This window comes from Varanus komodoensis, unplaced genomic scaffold (genome assembly GCF_004798865.1).
Source record: "Varanus komodoensis strain SLA01 unplaced genomic scaffold, ASM479886v1 scaffold3, whole genome shotgun sequence".
Taxonomy (NCBI): domain Eukaryota; kingdom Metazoa; phylum Chordata; class Lepidosauria; order Squamata; family Varanidae; genus Varanus; species Varanus komodoensis.
The window spans coordinates 52,856,321-52,871,155 of NW_025335761.1; the positions used below are offsets into that span (position 1 = coordinate 52,856,321).

Sequence of the window (14,835 nt, forward strand, 5' to 3'; positions counted from 1 at the left end):
ATGCGGCACTTAAACCACTCTAGTTACCCACATGTTACCTTTTTGCAAGCATGGCTCACCACTGCTGATCAGTGATGCTGGTATCATTTTGCAACCTCAATAAAAAACTAGTATTTGTAGCACAGACATCTTTCCTTGTGTTCTGGAAATTCCAGGAAAAACTATTTCTAAGATCACTTTATGTTCATTTGTTTCCAGTTACTGAATCGCCCTATAAATGCTTGTTATTATCCTGTCCTTGAGATGCGGACACACAGTTTAGTAAACTGCCCTATTGCTAATGGTACAGTGCCCCAGGGTAGGCTGACCACAAGTTTGCTTGTTATTTCTAGTTATCGTTATCCAGGATTTTGTAACTGCTGACATGACAGTTACTGACTCTGGTCTATAAGTACCTCTTCACCCAGTCTCCAAAAGTGCTTGTTTTGAGGCATCTGATAACTCATAACTCATGGCTTTGCTGGAGCCCACCAATACTCACACCACTGTAACTCATTCACCTAAAATACATTGTGTACAATGGATACATAAACTGATAGGTGAAACATAACATGATACCTGTAACATAAACTTTGATACATAAAACATGATGTATAATTTCAAAAGTATGTGAAAATGCTTGCACTTAAACAGACTTTCTTTTTTCCCCAAAGGAATTGGAAATGATCTGTGTCCAAGTACAGCCTGGCCAGACAAAAGAAAAAGAAAAGTCAGCACTTTCTCCTGCAACAGTTAAATTAAAAAATGTATCTGTACCTCAGCCTGTTCAGAAAAATTCCAAAATTTTAGAACTTAATGTCATCAATCCCCAGTTTATTCGAATACAGCCTGTTGCAGGAACTGGGTCGCAACAATATTTCTTGTGCAATTCTTCAGAATCTACTGTTCAGCTACTTCTGCAGAACACTTCACATCCTCTTGGACAAGTATCTGTAGTGCATGGACTACCTTATGGACAGAAAAACAGATCCATTACTGTAGCTGCAGCAGGTTGTTCAAATGTTGCTCAGGTTTCAGCTTGTTCAGCAAACTCATTAATGAACCAGGAGAAAAAACATAAAGACCAAAAGGTTAAAAAATCTCTGAAGGTAAAAACCCGTTCTGGGCGGATTTCACGCCCCCCCAAATATAAGGTAAAGGATTACAAATTCATTAAAACTCAAGACTTGGCTGACTGTCACCAGTCTGATTCTGATGACTATTCTGAACTCAGTTTAGAAGATGATGAAGGTGGCCAGGAGAAGGAAGCTTGTTCATTGTTTGATTCCCTGAACTATGATCTGAGGCCAAAATTATTTAAATGTCAACATTGCGAAAAATCCTACATAGGAAAAGGAGGATTAGCAAGGCATTATAAACTTAATCCAGGTCATGGACAGAAAGAACCTTCTCAATCTTCTATGCATGGGATGACATTGCTTGAGCATACTGAGCAGGTAAGTGGTAAAAGTATCCATCAGACTTTTTTACCACCACAGATTATGGTTACTTATTAAAAATGGATTAACAATCGAACTGGGGAAGGAAGTCTATCCACTGACAGTATGTTACAGGCAATGTTGTTATTTGTTTTTCAGTGTCAGGCCAAGACCTTTTTATTTAAAAGTTATTTTAATTGTTATTTATGAACTGTATTTATTGGGTTTTTATGTACATGCCGAGATGTTTCCAGTTTTTTAAGTCTAATTATATAATTGTTTATGTGTATTTATTGTTGTAAGCTGCCCCTAGGCTTTTTGCAAATGGGGTGACATAGAAATGGTTTGAATGAATGAATGAATGAATGAATGAATGAATGAATCTTTATAATGAACCCTATGGGAATTAAGTGAAACCTTGCTTTACAAATAACTGAAGCGGTGCCTACCCTCTGTTCAAACCCTGTTTTGTTATTCCAGTGCAAAGAGCATGTTCTTACATAATGTAAACCATCTTGAGATTTTATAATAATCTCATATATATAATGCATTACGGTTGAAGAGAGAAAGAGAGCACTGTGACAAAGGCCTGTATTTAAAGAGCTGGGTGGTTGAACCTGCATCCTGAACTCATGGTTCATCTTCTAATTCTAAAAACCAAGCAGTTGAATGAGAACCATGTGCTCATGTCTCTTCATTGTGAAGTGGAGCACTCACTTTGGCTTGTGGCCAGTCATGACTGACAGACTGGATTCTGCTGCAAGTAAATATGAATCTGTTATAAAGGCTATATCTAGTCTGTGCAATGGGACACCTAAAACTATACTATACAGAAATTATGCACAGTTGTCATTGTATAGGATGTAAAAAGGCTTAATTTCACAAAAGTGGTACTATGTCACTTACTTGTAGAACGTCTTAGAAAGGTTTTTAAAATACAGTTGGCCCTGCACATTTGCAGGGGTTAGGGGTTCCGAACCCCCATGAAAGTGGAAAAAGTGTAAATATCTGTATTCCTCTCCAAAAACCTTAACTCTTAATACTGTTGACCATTCATGTACTAGATTACTTCTCCCTCTTTCTTCCTGTGTCTTCATGCCCACTGGTGTAGCTGCAGCAACAGCCTCTCACATTTCCTTTTTCATTTTCTTGATATACCATATATGTCTGTGTATAAGAGGATCCCCCAATTTTTGGATTGCTATTTTTGTTTTCAGGGATCACCTTGAAAACTCATTCAAGGGTTGTCTTTAAAGCTTTAAACTCATATCATCATATGATATAATACATATTATACATATCATCATATGAGTGGAACAAGTGACCAGGAAGTCTATTTCAGAAAAATACCCTTATATAGCAGGTATTTTCTAGTTTACATGCATCACTTGCAATTTTTTGCAGTAAACCTCAAAACTCCAAAAAACCCCTTTTAATTACAAATTTACAAATAACCAAATCCATGAAAGTTAAACCCGTGAAAGTTGAAGTTTGCCTGTACTTTGAATTATTGAACATGATTGCTGGAAGTTTCTGGTAGGGCACAAACACTTTGCTAGTTGTGTTTGCCTTTTCTTATTCATCCTTAGGAACCATCTTGACATTGATTTGGAAGTAACGAATTAAAACTGCTACTTGCTAGTTGCAAGAATGAAGAAAGCTGGGGAGCTCTGTATCTGAGGCTGCATCATTCGGCATCATCATTGCCCTATTCATGAGCTTTGCCATGCCATAGTAATGTTTTGATTGTGTATTGCCTCAAGCTGTATTGAACAGAGGGAGATTATTCTAAATAAAGTGTGGTTAGTACTTATTTGTGGAAAAGGACTGAACTATATCAGAATAATGGTTAAAACAGTGTTGTAAGAACATAAGAGCCATGTGGGATTAGACTAGTGGTCCAACTAGTCCCCCATTTTATTTACACAGAGCCCAACCAATATCCCAAGGGAAGCACACAAGCAGGACACCAGTGCAACAGCTAACTTCCCCCAGCAACTGGTGTACGTAGGCATACTGCCTCTGATGCTGGAGGAAGCATATAGCTATCCAGGCTAGCAGCCATTGATAGTCTTTTGCATGAAGTTGTCCGATCATTTTTACAAGGCCTTCAGATCAGTGGCCATCACTACATCTTGTGGAAATGAATTCCGTGGTTTAATTATGCACTGTGTGAGATACTTGTTTTTATCTGTCCTGAATCTCTCACCAATCTTGGGATGATCCTGGGTTCTAATATCATGAAAGAGATGAAAACCGTCTCTCTATCCACTTTTTCCACAACATGTATGATTTTGTAAGCCTCTAGCATGACTTTCCTTACCATTCTTGTAAACAATCCCAGCTGTTGTAATTTTTCCTAACAAGGGAGTTGCTCTGGTCCCTTGATCATTTTACTTGTCCTTTTGTGCACTTTTTCCAATACAACAGTAACTTTAGGTCAGCAAACAGAACTGTACACAGTATTCTAAGTGTAGTTGCTTAGATTTGTATAAGAGCAGCACAATATTGTCACATTTATTGTTCCTTCCTAATTATGCATAACATGCAGTTTGTCTTTTTCACAGCCACTGCTCACTTGCTTGATACCTGTCCAGCAGTACCCCAAGATCTCTTTTTAATCAGTCACAACTAGCGTATTTTAAATTTGAAGCTTGGATTTTTTGCCCCAAGATGTATCATTCACCACTTGCTTACAGAGAACTACTTTTGGCATTTTGATGTCTATTCTTCCGGTTCTTTTGAGGTTCTTTGGTAGTGCCTCACAACCCATTTTGTTTTAACTATGGTAAATAATTTGTTACCTAGTTCACATGTAACTCCTAAATCTGGTTCATGTATGATTACATAGAAATTCCTGTAGGACCCCACCATTTATGCTCCTTCACTGGAAGGAATTACCATTAAGATCTTCTCTCTGCTTTTTCTTCTTTATAGTCTGATGCCTCTGCAAAAGGTAGAATGTCTGCTGAACAACAAAATACCCATTTATTATACTCTGGATGTGGAAAATTGAGGCAACCAAGAGGACGTGGTCGATCAAAGATGTCTGAAAGATCAAGATATTCTGGACAATTTAGCAGACCTGGTCAGTTTCCTTCCAAGTCTCTTAATAATATGTCAGCAGAGCACCACAATATATTTAGAAGGAAAGCTAGGCTAAAAGAGGTATGGTTCCTTTTCACAGTTGTTTGTTTCACGATTGTCCTGTTCACAAATTGCTCTTATCTAATAATGCATCCTTAGTTGATCAATCTGTTAATCAATTCAACCCTTCTAGTAATATAAAAAGTAACCACAATTGGATGACACTCTTGCTTAAAATTATTTGTAAACTAAGTGTTCAAGTGCCATTTTCACAGCATTAGCAGACATCCACTTACAGGATGCTTCTAAGAGTGCCCGCTACAGCATCTGACATGTATCATCTAAAAAAAGTAAAGTTATCTTCTTATATGCAGGTGTAATTTAAAACATATGCAATTAACTGAGTTGTTTGAGCAGGAGCTAACCTTATTATTTTACCTTTGCCTGAAAATGTGCCAGCTAAGATTCTACTCAGTGATTATGAAGAAGGGAGTGGTGATTTTCAGGGTTTTTTGGTTTGTTTGTTTTTTTTAAACTTGCAGAAAGTAGTTAACATGTCTGCCTGTGGGGAAGTCTGTGATGGTATACTTGTGTTCTACCTTCCTTTCAACCATCTTGGAGCAGGAAGAATGTTGTGTGAGGTGGCCCTATTCAGGTGTTTTTTTTTAACTTCATCCATCTGGTACTGAAGATGGGAAGTATTTTCTGAAGTTTGAATTTCCAATGTCTTGATTTATCTGTCTAACAACCAATTGCACAGGTTTCATGCATTCTTCTTTCTCTCCTAATCTTCATGTATTTAGAGTGGCGCTTTAGCAATGTGACTTTATGGCTTCTCTAAAGAAATTATTATGGTCTTTAATAGCTGATTCAGCAATGTGCCAATGAAGAGTTCATGGAGCTGGCTGTTCCACGTTTTACAAAACTTGTTACTGTATTTGAATTCCTACTGATGAAGGTAATTTTAATTGTAGGCCCTGAATCCTCAAGATTTATGAGGATTTAGATTTAGCATCTGTAGACAATTTCCTTAAAGCAGATTCTCCCATATTGGGATGAACAAAAATGGAATTATACCAGATTAGCTAGGACTATAGGGAGCTATGAGGAAGCACACTACTTTTCCTACCCTTCTGTAAATAGTAGGTTATGGAGAAAGCATATTTTTTGCAATCCGTACAAGCAGTTGCCATCTGTTCCACAGCTTTCCTTCTGTGCTGATAGGCATGCAAAGCCACAACATACAGGAAGTATTTACGTTTTTAATTTTCCACAAATTCACATATTTTAGAATACAATCAGTATTTGCTTTGAATTTTCTTAAAGTACAAGTGCCCGCCTTGTCAGTCCTTGTGTAACATAAGACCAACTTAAGCCAACGGGGGCACAAGGGACTGACACTTTTGCTTCAAATAATTGTCCTATAAAAGCAACGTTATCAAGGGATAGAGGACATAAAAAGCTTCTGGGGATGGGGGCTTGCAAAGAGAACTTTTTAACTGCAAAAAAAATCTTATACTTAGAAAGGTACCATGCATATGATTACCTGTTCTGTTTCCCTAGCAATGGGCTTGAATGAAGCTTATAGCTTGTGATTTCTGGACATGCTTCTATTCATGCAGATTTTGCTTTTGAACAGGTGGGAAAAAAATATCCAGCAAAGGTGCTCTTTCCGGATGTATACAAGGAATTTGAAGAGCTGCATGCTAGAGTGAAAGACATGTGCAAGGACTATTTCAGCAGTCCTGAACTGAAGGAGCCTGTGAATATAAAAGACCCAAAGGTAACATAGAAACAGCAGTTGCATTTTTTTTCTTGTTAGTCTGAATCAGTCAACTAAATTGGATATCAGCAATACCGAACAATACACTTTCTTCACAAATAAATTTATTTTTATTTCTTAATTTATTATTATTAGTTGCCTTAAACATATTTGTCTGAGAAATAAGGCAAGATGTAAATATGTAAATTAAATATAAATAAAAGAAGAAACATGAAGATTAATTGAAAATGTTGGAGATGTGATAGGCAGAGACCTCTGATCACCTGTTACTTTATTTTTGATCTTCTGTATTGCATATTATACCTTACTGCAGCTGTGAGGGAATGTGTGGCCATCAAGCTGTCATTGAACTGCAATGTGTTGGGTCTGTGACTGCACAATCATGAATGATTGATGGAACTGCAACTCCAGTAATCCCAGACTGGTTGGGGCTGACTGAAGTCCCGCAACATTTGGAGGGCTACATATTCCCAAGCTCGGCCTTATTGTGATTTTAAAGCCATTAAAACAGTGGTGGTGATTGGTATATATTTCTCCAAAAACCTTGACCTCCTTTTAAAAAATGCTTTGAAGTTTGACCTGATGCATGAAGAGCTTTTCTTGGAATGGAAGATACTACTTCTATATCTGCAGCATACAGTATAGCCTATGCCCCAGTGTGATGCCTGTGGGAGTCATTGTGCCTGGATGCACCTTCCTTGGCACCTGCTAGGCTCTCTGCCCCTCCTACTTTTAAAAGGATTTAAAAAAAACATTTTTTTTTTTTAATAAGAAAGGTGACATGCAGTGGAGCACTAATTGCCAGAGCAATCTTTAATTTTAAATAATGTCTCTCATCTCCACATAGTGGTAGAGGGATTCTTGGAAAATAAAAAATAGGAAGCAGCAACAGCAGTGCTTTGTTTTGAATCATATCCAGCCACCCAGGGGGAAAAAGTAAGTTGAGGTGGTGGTAGGAAACAGATGAGAGGTCAGCAATGTTGGTGTTTTGCCTCTGCCGTCTATTGAAGAGGTGGAGGGGTGGGAAGTTGCCTGTATGTCTTAATGTGATATTTGAGCTGTTTGTTTTGGCATGGGATGTGTTTTGCCTGGGGGTTCATGTTCATGTGGCAATGTTGGTGTTTTGTGTGTTTTACCTAGTTTGTGTTTTTTGCCTTGGTTGTTTGGTTGGGGAGCGGGTCAGTTAGTGTAGAGTGTTTTGTGATTGGTCATGTCCAGCCTGGCATCCATTCTGCAAGAATGCCCAACCATGTTTTCAAATTCCAAATGGATTAAAAATATTGGGGGACCCTGATAGAATTGTTATTTCCTGTGAATAAAACATTTTAAACATTAGTGCTGAGTATATTGCTTCATTGTAGCATTAGGTGGGTATGGATAGCCTTTAGCATAAAATATAGATATGCAAAACACATTGATCAAATATCTTAATATTTTAATAACAGTGCTACTCTCTTTTTTTGAGGGGTGGGTTCCCTGTGACATTTCCAGTGACACTTCCCTCTAAATTATACTCATTTTTCTTTCATAGGTTGCTGAGTCATTAGGATTTATAGAGAGTAATCATACAGTCCTGAAGATTCAGGCAGACTCCTCTCCTGAATGTATTAAAACTACTGGTGAACATGTTTTTATGGAGATTTCAGGACCAAAACGAGCAGCTGAGGTATGAAAGAATTTTGCCATATTAATAACATAGAGATTATTTTAGCATACCAAAATTTCTGTTGCTCTTTATTTTGCATAGATATATATTATCTTCCATAAATGCCATCACCTGTGTCAAAATTACTTGCATTCTTCTCTCTGAAATTTGAGCTTTGGGATGTCTACTTCAAAAGATCAAATCATTATTCTTTTTTTGTTGCCAAGGCCTGCTTCCTTACAGTGCCTTATTATATAATTGGCCTCTGTATTTTTAACACAACTTGGTGAAGCGTTTACTTTTTTCATTACAATTAGAGTAAATGAACTTAATACTTTTAATAAAATACTATTAACTTGAACTATTCCTTTTGAATTCTCATGTGGAAAGTGTTACCAAATCAGACTATGCAGGCAAATGCTTTTTGGAATGTTGGAATACTCAACTTTTATAATTCCAAAGTTGATAGGAAGCATTTTTTGGTTTATAATTCCTGTTACTTTAAATGCTCTTCTTTTTATTATTGTAGGATTTTATTGTTAAACCCTTTCGAACTTAGTACACTGCCTTGAAGCCTTTTAAGCAGATAAAGTGGTTATATGAATATAATAATGAATATTGCTCCAAAATGATATTATTTATATTGAGTATATAATGCAGACTAGTTTATTTTCTTCCCATTCTCTATTAACAGACTTCAGATGAAAATTTGCCATTTGCAAAAAAGACTAAAATGGAAAGTTTGATGGAGAATGTGGATATTGATTGCTCAAGTGATAGTGGAATAAAGGAAACAAATTCTACATATGAAGGTGGTATTTAAATTTTAACATCCATTCTCTTTGGAAGATAGAATGACATGCAAGTACTCAAAGCTAGAAGGGTACTATAATTTTTTAAAGCTCTAGGACTCTGAGTCTGATACTAGTGTTAAGTTTGGTGCTCAGAATTGGGTGAAAGAAGCTTGTTTAAATAGGAATCTGATCATGTGTGAATTTCATAACATCTTTGCTACTAGTTATGCTATATTGGTAAAGCTTTTAACATGCCCTTCCTCCAAGGGTTTCAGTACTTGGGATTTCTCAATTTTAATTTCACAAGTCCACAAAGTAGCTTAGACTGAGCTCATGATGGACACTAGATCATCCAACAAGCTTGATTTCTCATACATAGAGATCATACCAGCACATCCCCTTCTTCGTTTCAAAGGAAAGGTAGTTTTGGAGGAGGGAAGAGGAGAGAGCAGATGCTTGCTCCTAACCCCCATTGCCGCATGCTTTTGTAAACCAGAAACTGTCAATGACCAGAGGTAGACCAAGGTGGTTGGTAGCTAGGAACAGCAGCTATCATCACGTAACAGTGCTGCTAAGGGAGGGAAGGAGGGGGATCCAGAGGGAGGTCAGCAAGGGGGTAGTGTGAGATAGAATAGATGCCAGTGGTAAACTGACCTATGCCATCATGAGCTTACGCTGGCCTTTGTGGTAGCTTGCACAAACTGCTTTGAAAAGCCTCCTCATTTCCAAAGTCAGTTTGCAATGTGATATCAAGGAGACCTGTTCGTGAAACCCAAGCCCAGGCATGCAAAATTACTTGCATTGTTCTTTAGCTCTCCAGAGTGGTGGTGCAGTGTGCTGTAATGCAGTTACCACACTGGTAATAGATGGGTAACTCATGTATCTATTTGTATGCTAGTACTACAAAGGAGAGAAGAAAATTAATGTTGGTTAATCTTGCCTGTCAAGAGAACAGGGCTGAGAATACATAGTGTGTCCAGTTCCCTATGCTGCCTTAAAAGCCATTCTTTTTGATCTCTGAACCCTTCAGAACAGGATTCAGTGTGGTACTGACTTAACTAGCCCCACTTACATGCATGGAAACACTTTTGCTTCTGTAGTGTGATTTAGAAAATAACATGCACTTCATAGATTGGAAACTAAGATGGAGATATGCTGAAAACTAATCAATGTAGCCACATTGTGACAAAACTCAAAGTCTAGTCCAAGTGCTAAAATTTATTTTTTAACATATTGTTTACCATTTCTAAATCTTCTGTTCTATGACAGTGCACTTTTAAGTGTTAAATGCAGCATTGCTAGTCAGCTTTCTTTTTGTAAGTTCCTAAATTAGAAGTTTTTGTAGACATAAATCAGTCCCACAATTTTTCTTAATGCTTCATTTCAGGATTAAATAGTTTTAAGACAAATTGTATCTGAGTAATGATGCCATTGTCATTTACGACAAAAACACTTTTCAGTTTGCTTGTGACATAAGAAGACATGCATATTAGGGAATTTTGTATTTACTTGAATTAATGTTTTCTTCTAGAAGACAGCTTTGCAGTGGATACTTGCTCTGGAAATATAACATGGGAAATGGAACAGCATGAATCACTTGAAATAGAAGTGTCAAATGATAGACTAGCTCTAGATGTACACAACTGCACAGAAGTGAGACTTGAGAGCTTTCAACCTTCAAGTACATCAGACTGTTTAACTTTACAGGGTGAAACATTGTCAACTGTTGATGTAGGAAGTTTACAAGAAGAAATCATGTAAGCAAACTCAAAGTGGAACACAGCGAACAAAGTGAGTCTGAATTCTGTAACTCAGTAGCATCTGAAAAATCTAGTCAGACGCCTGTCTGGTCAGTGCATGAAGGAAATGATCATGAAAACTGCAGAGAACATCAGGAGGAAGCATATGACAGAAATTTTGAAGATTCTAAGAGTTCTTGAGTTACATAAAATCTTCTCTAATGCCATGGGAGTGTATCATTTGCTTGAGTCTCAAAGTTTTTTTTCCTATACAAGCTTTGAAAAAATGGCAGTCCAGTAAAAAGTGATTTAATGAATTTGTGAAATAGAATATTTTACTGGAGAAAAATACTGGAAAATGTGGATGACAGATGAAATAGTAATGTTTGAGATCAGATGAAAGTGTGGAACTCTTCTGTAGGAATACAGAATCATTCAGGCATTAGCTCATCATGGTGCTGCCTCACTGTCATACTGTCATCTCAAACTGAATTGAAACTGTAAAATAATGTATTGTTACTATTCTTCAGATCCATATAGTTTCTTTGGAAACTACCTCTTAGCTGTACTACAAATTCATAGTGAAAGTAAAAATAATACGCTCAAAGTGAAAGCAAGCCATTATTAGGAAGATGTATAGAGGCATTCTTTAAAAAACATGCTGAAATATATATTTTTCTTACTTGATGTTAATTTATTATTACTTCCATTACCTTGGCTGAATCCAGCATTACAACTAATGAATTTGAATATATTGAATAATACAGCAATAGAAGTGGGAACGTAATTCCTGATAATCTGCACTGTTTGCTAAATTGTCCATTAGGATGAATTACCTAAATACATTGCACTGCTTTTTGGCAAAGTAAGCTATTAGACAGTTATCTGAATTACTAATGAATGTTTTTAATCTTACTTTTTTGTCTGTATGCTGCTAGTTAAGTGTAAAGAACTGGGTTTCCTAGCTATGCTTTCACTAATCAGAGGTAGGCTTCAAATTGAAAAGTTCACTTCTGGAAGGAATAAGTCATCACAGGTCCATCTTCTGAAACTTGGGAATAGGGAAATACTTTGTTTTACTTTAGGATGCTACACATAAAATTAGTTCCCATTTAATGACAGCAAATCATGCATTAGTTAAATTTTAAGCTGTGGGTCATATTCAAGATGCATTCACTGAGCATAATCTAACCTCTAATTGGTCTACTTGTAGGTTGTAGCATGACATGTGTACCTAGACATTTTTGTCTGTTGGTTAAGCAAACCCAAGTTAACATAGTAAGTAATTGTATCTTAACTTTGGGTTGCGTAATTTCCTAAAAACCCAAACTGTCCAGATCCACATGTCGTGCAACATTCAGTCTATCTGATCAAAAGTTGCTTATACAGTACATGAACCATGGCAAATCATAGATTAATTAATGCATGATCTGGATTGTGTGTGAATGAAATCATATAGTCCTTAACATCTTGTTCCGATCTGGCCATTGTAGTGCTTTAAGCATGGCATCTGTTCAACTATGGTACTGATGGAACTGTAGTGGATCCAGTTGTGAGGTGGCTTATTTAAATGCATCTATAATTTAATGTGTGAAGCATTATTGTTGTGTGCCATCAAGCCCCCCCCCCCTTTTTTTTTACCTATTGTGATCCTGTGACTGAAAGCACTCCAAAATGTTCTGTCCATGACCACTCGATTCTGTTCTCCCAAGTTCAAGGCTGCGGCTTCCTTTATTTGGTGTTTTGTCTTCTGCCTTTGACTTTCCTTAACATGTTTGTCTTCTCCAGTGAGATTTGGCTTCTCATGATGTGTCTGAAGTATGACAGCCTCAGTTTTGACATTTTTATTTCTGGGGAAAGCTCTGGTTTGATATGATTTAGGATGCACTTATTTGCCTTTCTGTCAGTCCAGGGTATTCACAAAGCTCTTCTGCAGCACCATGTCTTGAATGCTAATGAGGCATTAGCAATGGTTTGTTCAAAGCAAGCTCCAAATTAATCTAGTCTTCCTTTTGGGAAAGTGAACGTGCCCTGTTCTTAATAGTAAATGTTAATTGTATCCATGTATACATGGACTTTTTCAGCCCCGAATAGCCACATCTTAAAGTGTTTAAGTGGAGACTCCATATGTCAGTGGTTTGTGACTCGAAAGAAGTCCTGAGTGAGAAGTCCAAAATCCACTCCCTAGCACAAAATAGCTGATTTCAGTGTGGCTGTTTACAGGCTGCGCAGATACAGGCTGCGCAGTATTATGTTTACCTGGGAGTAAATACTAGTGAACTCAGCTGGATGACTTTTGAATATAGATGTATAGGGTTGCAGAGGTCTCAGGGAAGTACCAGGCTTAGGATTAGGGTTCAGCTCAGACAGAACCTATAGTGTTTGCTTCTTGGAGTGACAATGTACAGGTGCACAGTAGCCATTGTGCCTTAAAAACAGAATAGGCCTGTATTGCTGAAAAGAGCAGGAAGTAGGTTTATTTTCCCTCTAGGCCATGAGTTAGTGGCAAAGGCAGGGATTTTACATGATAGTTAACTGCCTCAGCTAAATTTCAGCAGGAGCTGTTTAGTTTTCCTTTGTTCAATTTTGAAGGACTTCAGTATGTTCCCTAGGAGATTTGAGTATACTCTGCTTGTCATTGCACATCAATGCCTATTCAACATGTGCCTTGAAGTAATGAAGAGTGTTAAATGAGTAGCTGTATTGCTGGGGTAAGGTTGCTGAGCCACTCAGATTCCTGGTTCAGGTAGATTTGGAGGGTGACTAATATGAACTGAACTGCTTGTGTGAAAAATAGCAAAATTTATTGATTACAGGAGACTGCAGGTGGCGCAGTGGTTTAAACCACTGTGCTGCTGGGCTGGTTGATTGAAAGGTTGCCGGTTCAAATCTGCACAATGGGGTGAGTTCCCGTTGCTCCATCCCAGCTCCTGCCAACCTTGCAGTTCGAAAGCATGCAAATGCAAGTAGATGAAAAGGTACCACTTCGGTGGGCAGGTAACAGCGTTCCGTGCACTTCGGTGTTTAGTCATGCCGGCCACATGACCACGGAGACTGTCTGCAGACAAATGCTGGCTCCCTCAGCTAGGAAACGGAGATGAGCACCGCCCCCTAGAGTCAGGCATGACTGGACTTAATGTCAAGGGGAAACCTTTACTTTTACCTTTTATTGATTACCAAGTTGGACTATTAATGCAGAATATAAACTAATGTGAAAAAGTGTGTCTTCTCCTTCTCTGTAATTGCACTGTTACCCAGAATGCATTGAAGTGGCTGCAACATATTTGAGCAACTAATGCACTGGTTCCTCTTCCCAAAGCAAGAGCAAGGAGACTTGGCATGGATCTGATATGCTTCTCTCAGCCCATTCCAGAGGTTGTCAGTGAAATGCTGGCCTGCATCCCCCCCCCCCCCCAAGAAACAATGGGTGAAGTGGCTTCAATTAAGAAAACAGCTTTTGTTATCCAGTGTGGTTGAGGGGTGCAGTTACAGAGGGATTTACCTCTGGTCCTTTTCCTAGCTGGAGCAAACTTGTGCCATGTGTGAAACTCTAGCAAGGCTGCAAGAAAACTGTATTGGCTTCTGGGCGTTTCATAAGTTCTCTGTGCTACTCGTTCAACCTTGAAAACCACCTCACCATTCTTCTGGTATAGGCCAATCATCTTGGGGCATCTCCTTCCGCCCTAGAGAATAACCACCCATTTTGGGGGCTCCCATGCTTACATTGTAGGAGCCAATTATTGGTGGGCAGTTGCATGATACCGATAAGGTTTATGCTACCTATTATTTGCATGTGATTACTTGCCATGTGTCTCATTAGCATGGAAGGCAGTATTACCCACAAGCATGCAATGTTACCTGAATCAGCTGGAACAGAACCCTTTCAGGCATTAGCCCTCAGTACGAGAAAAGGATCATGTTGTACACCCATGTCCCCACCAGGGCACACCACGTAACTCCACTTGGATAGACTGTTCTAATTGTATGACACCCAGATGAATATGGGTAGAGCTGGTGTGCCCTTCAGACCTTTCTCCAATGTGTGAATGGTACGGTCCTAGTCTCCAAGATATATTCACTTCATAATCCTCCCCTTAACAGGATATCCTGATAAAACTGAAAAACTTGGCCAACATCACCTAATTTGTATTATGGATAGATGAAAGATTTGTTTGGTCTAAATTTTTATATGCACACAATTTGCACATTCATTTATGAACCTAGATGTGGAATGTAGGATATAGAACTATATGTTTACCAAAAATCTGCATTCTTCATAACTGTATAATGTAATGCACATTGGAAAAATAAGCATTAGATAAGAAAATGAGCAAAAAAATGTGTTTGGGTAAAAATCAATTGCAAGATA

General features: G+C 38.0%; 1 protein-coding gene across 7 annotated transcripts in view; it reads left to right on the forward strand.

Annotated features, from left to right (window-relative positions):
* Positions 1-11,148, forward strand: part of LOC123026647 (WD repeat-containing protein 20) — a 100,344-nt gene extending 89,196 nt beyond the window's left edge. The window contains exons 4-10 of one of the 7 annotated variants that reach the window (XM_044436509.1): positions 654-1,436; positions 4,356-4,586; positions 5,371-5,463; positions 6,145-6,288; positions 7,820-7,954; positions 8,628-8,745; positions 10,262-11,148. In XM_044436509.1, coding sequence (XP_044292444.1) covers positions 654-1,436; positions 4,356-4,586; positions 5,371-5,463; positions 6,145-6,288; positions 7,820-7,954; positions 8,628-8,745; positions 10,262-10,488 — 1,731 coding nt within the window. In that variant the 3' untranslated portion in view covers positions 10,489-11,148. The other 6 variants (XM_044436508.1, XR_006415354.1, XR_006415355.1 and 3 more) reach the window with 6 other exon arrangements.
* Positions 11,149-14,835: the final 3,687 nt, after the last annotated feature.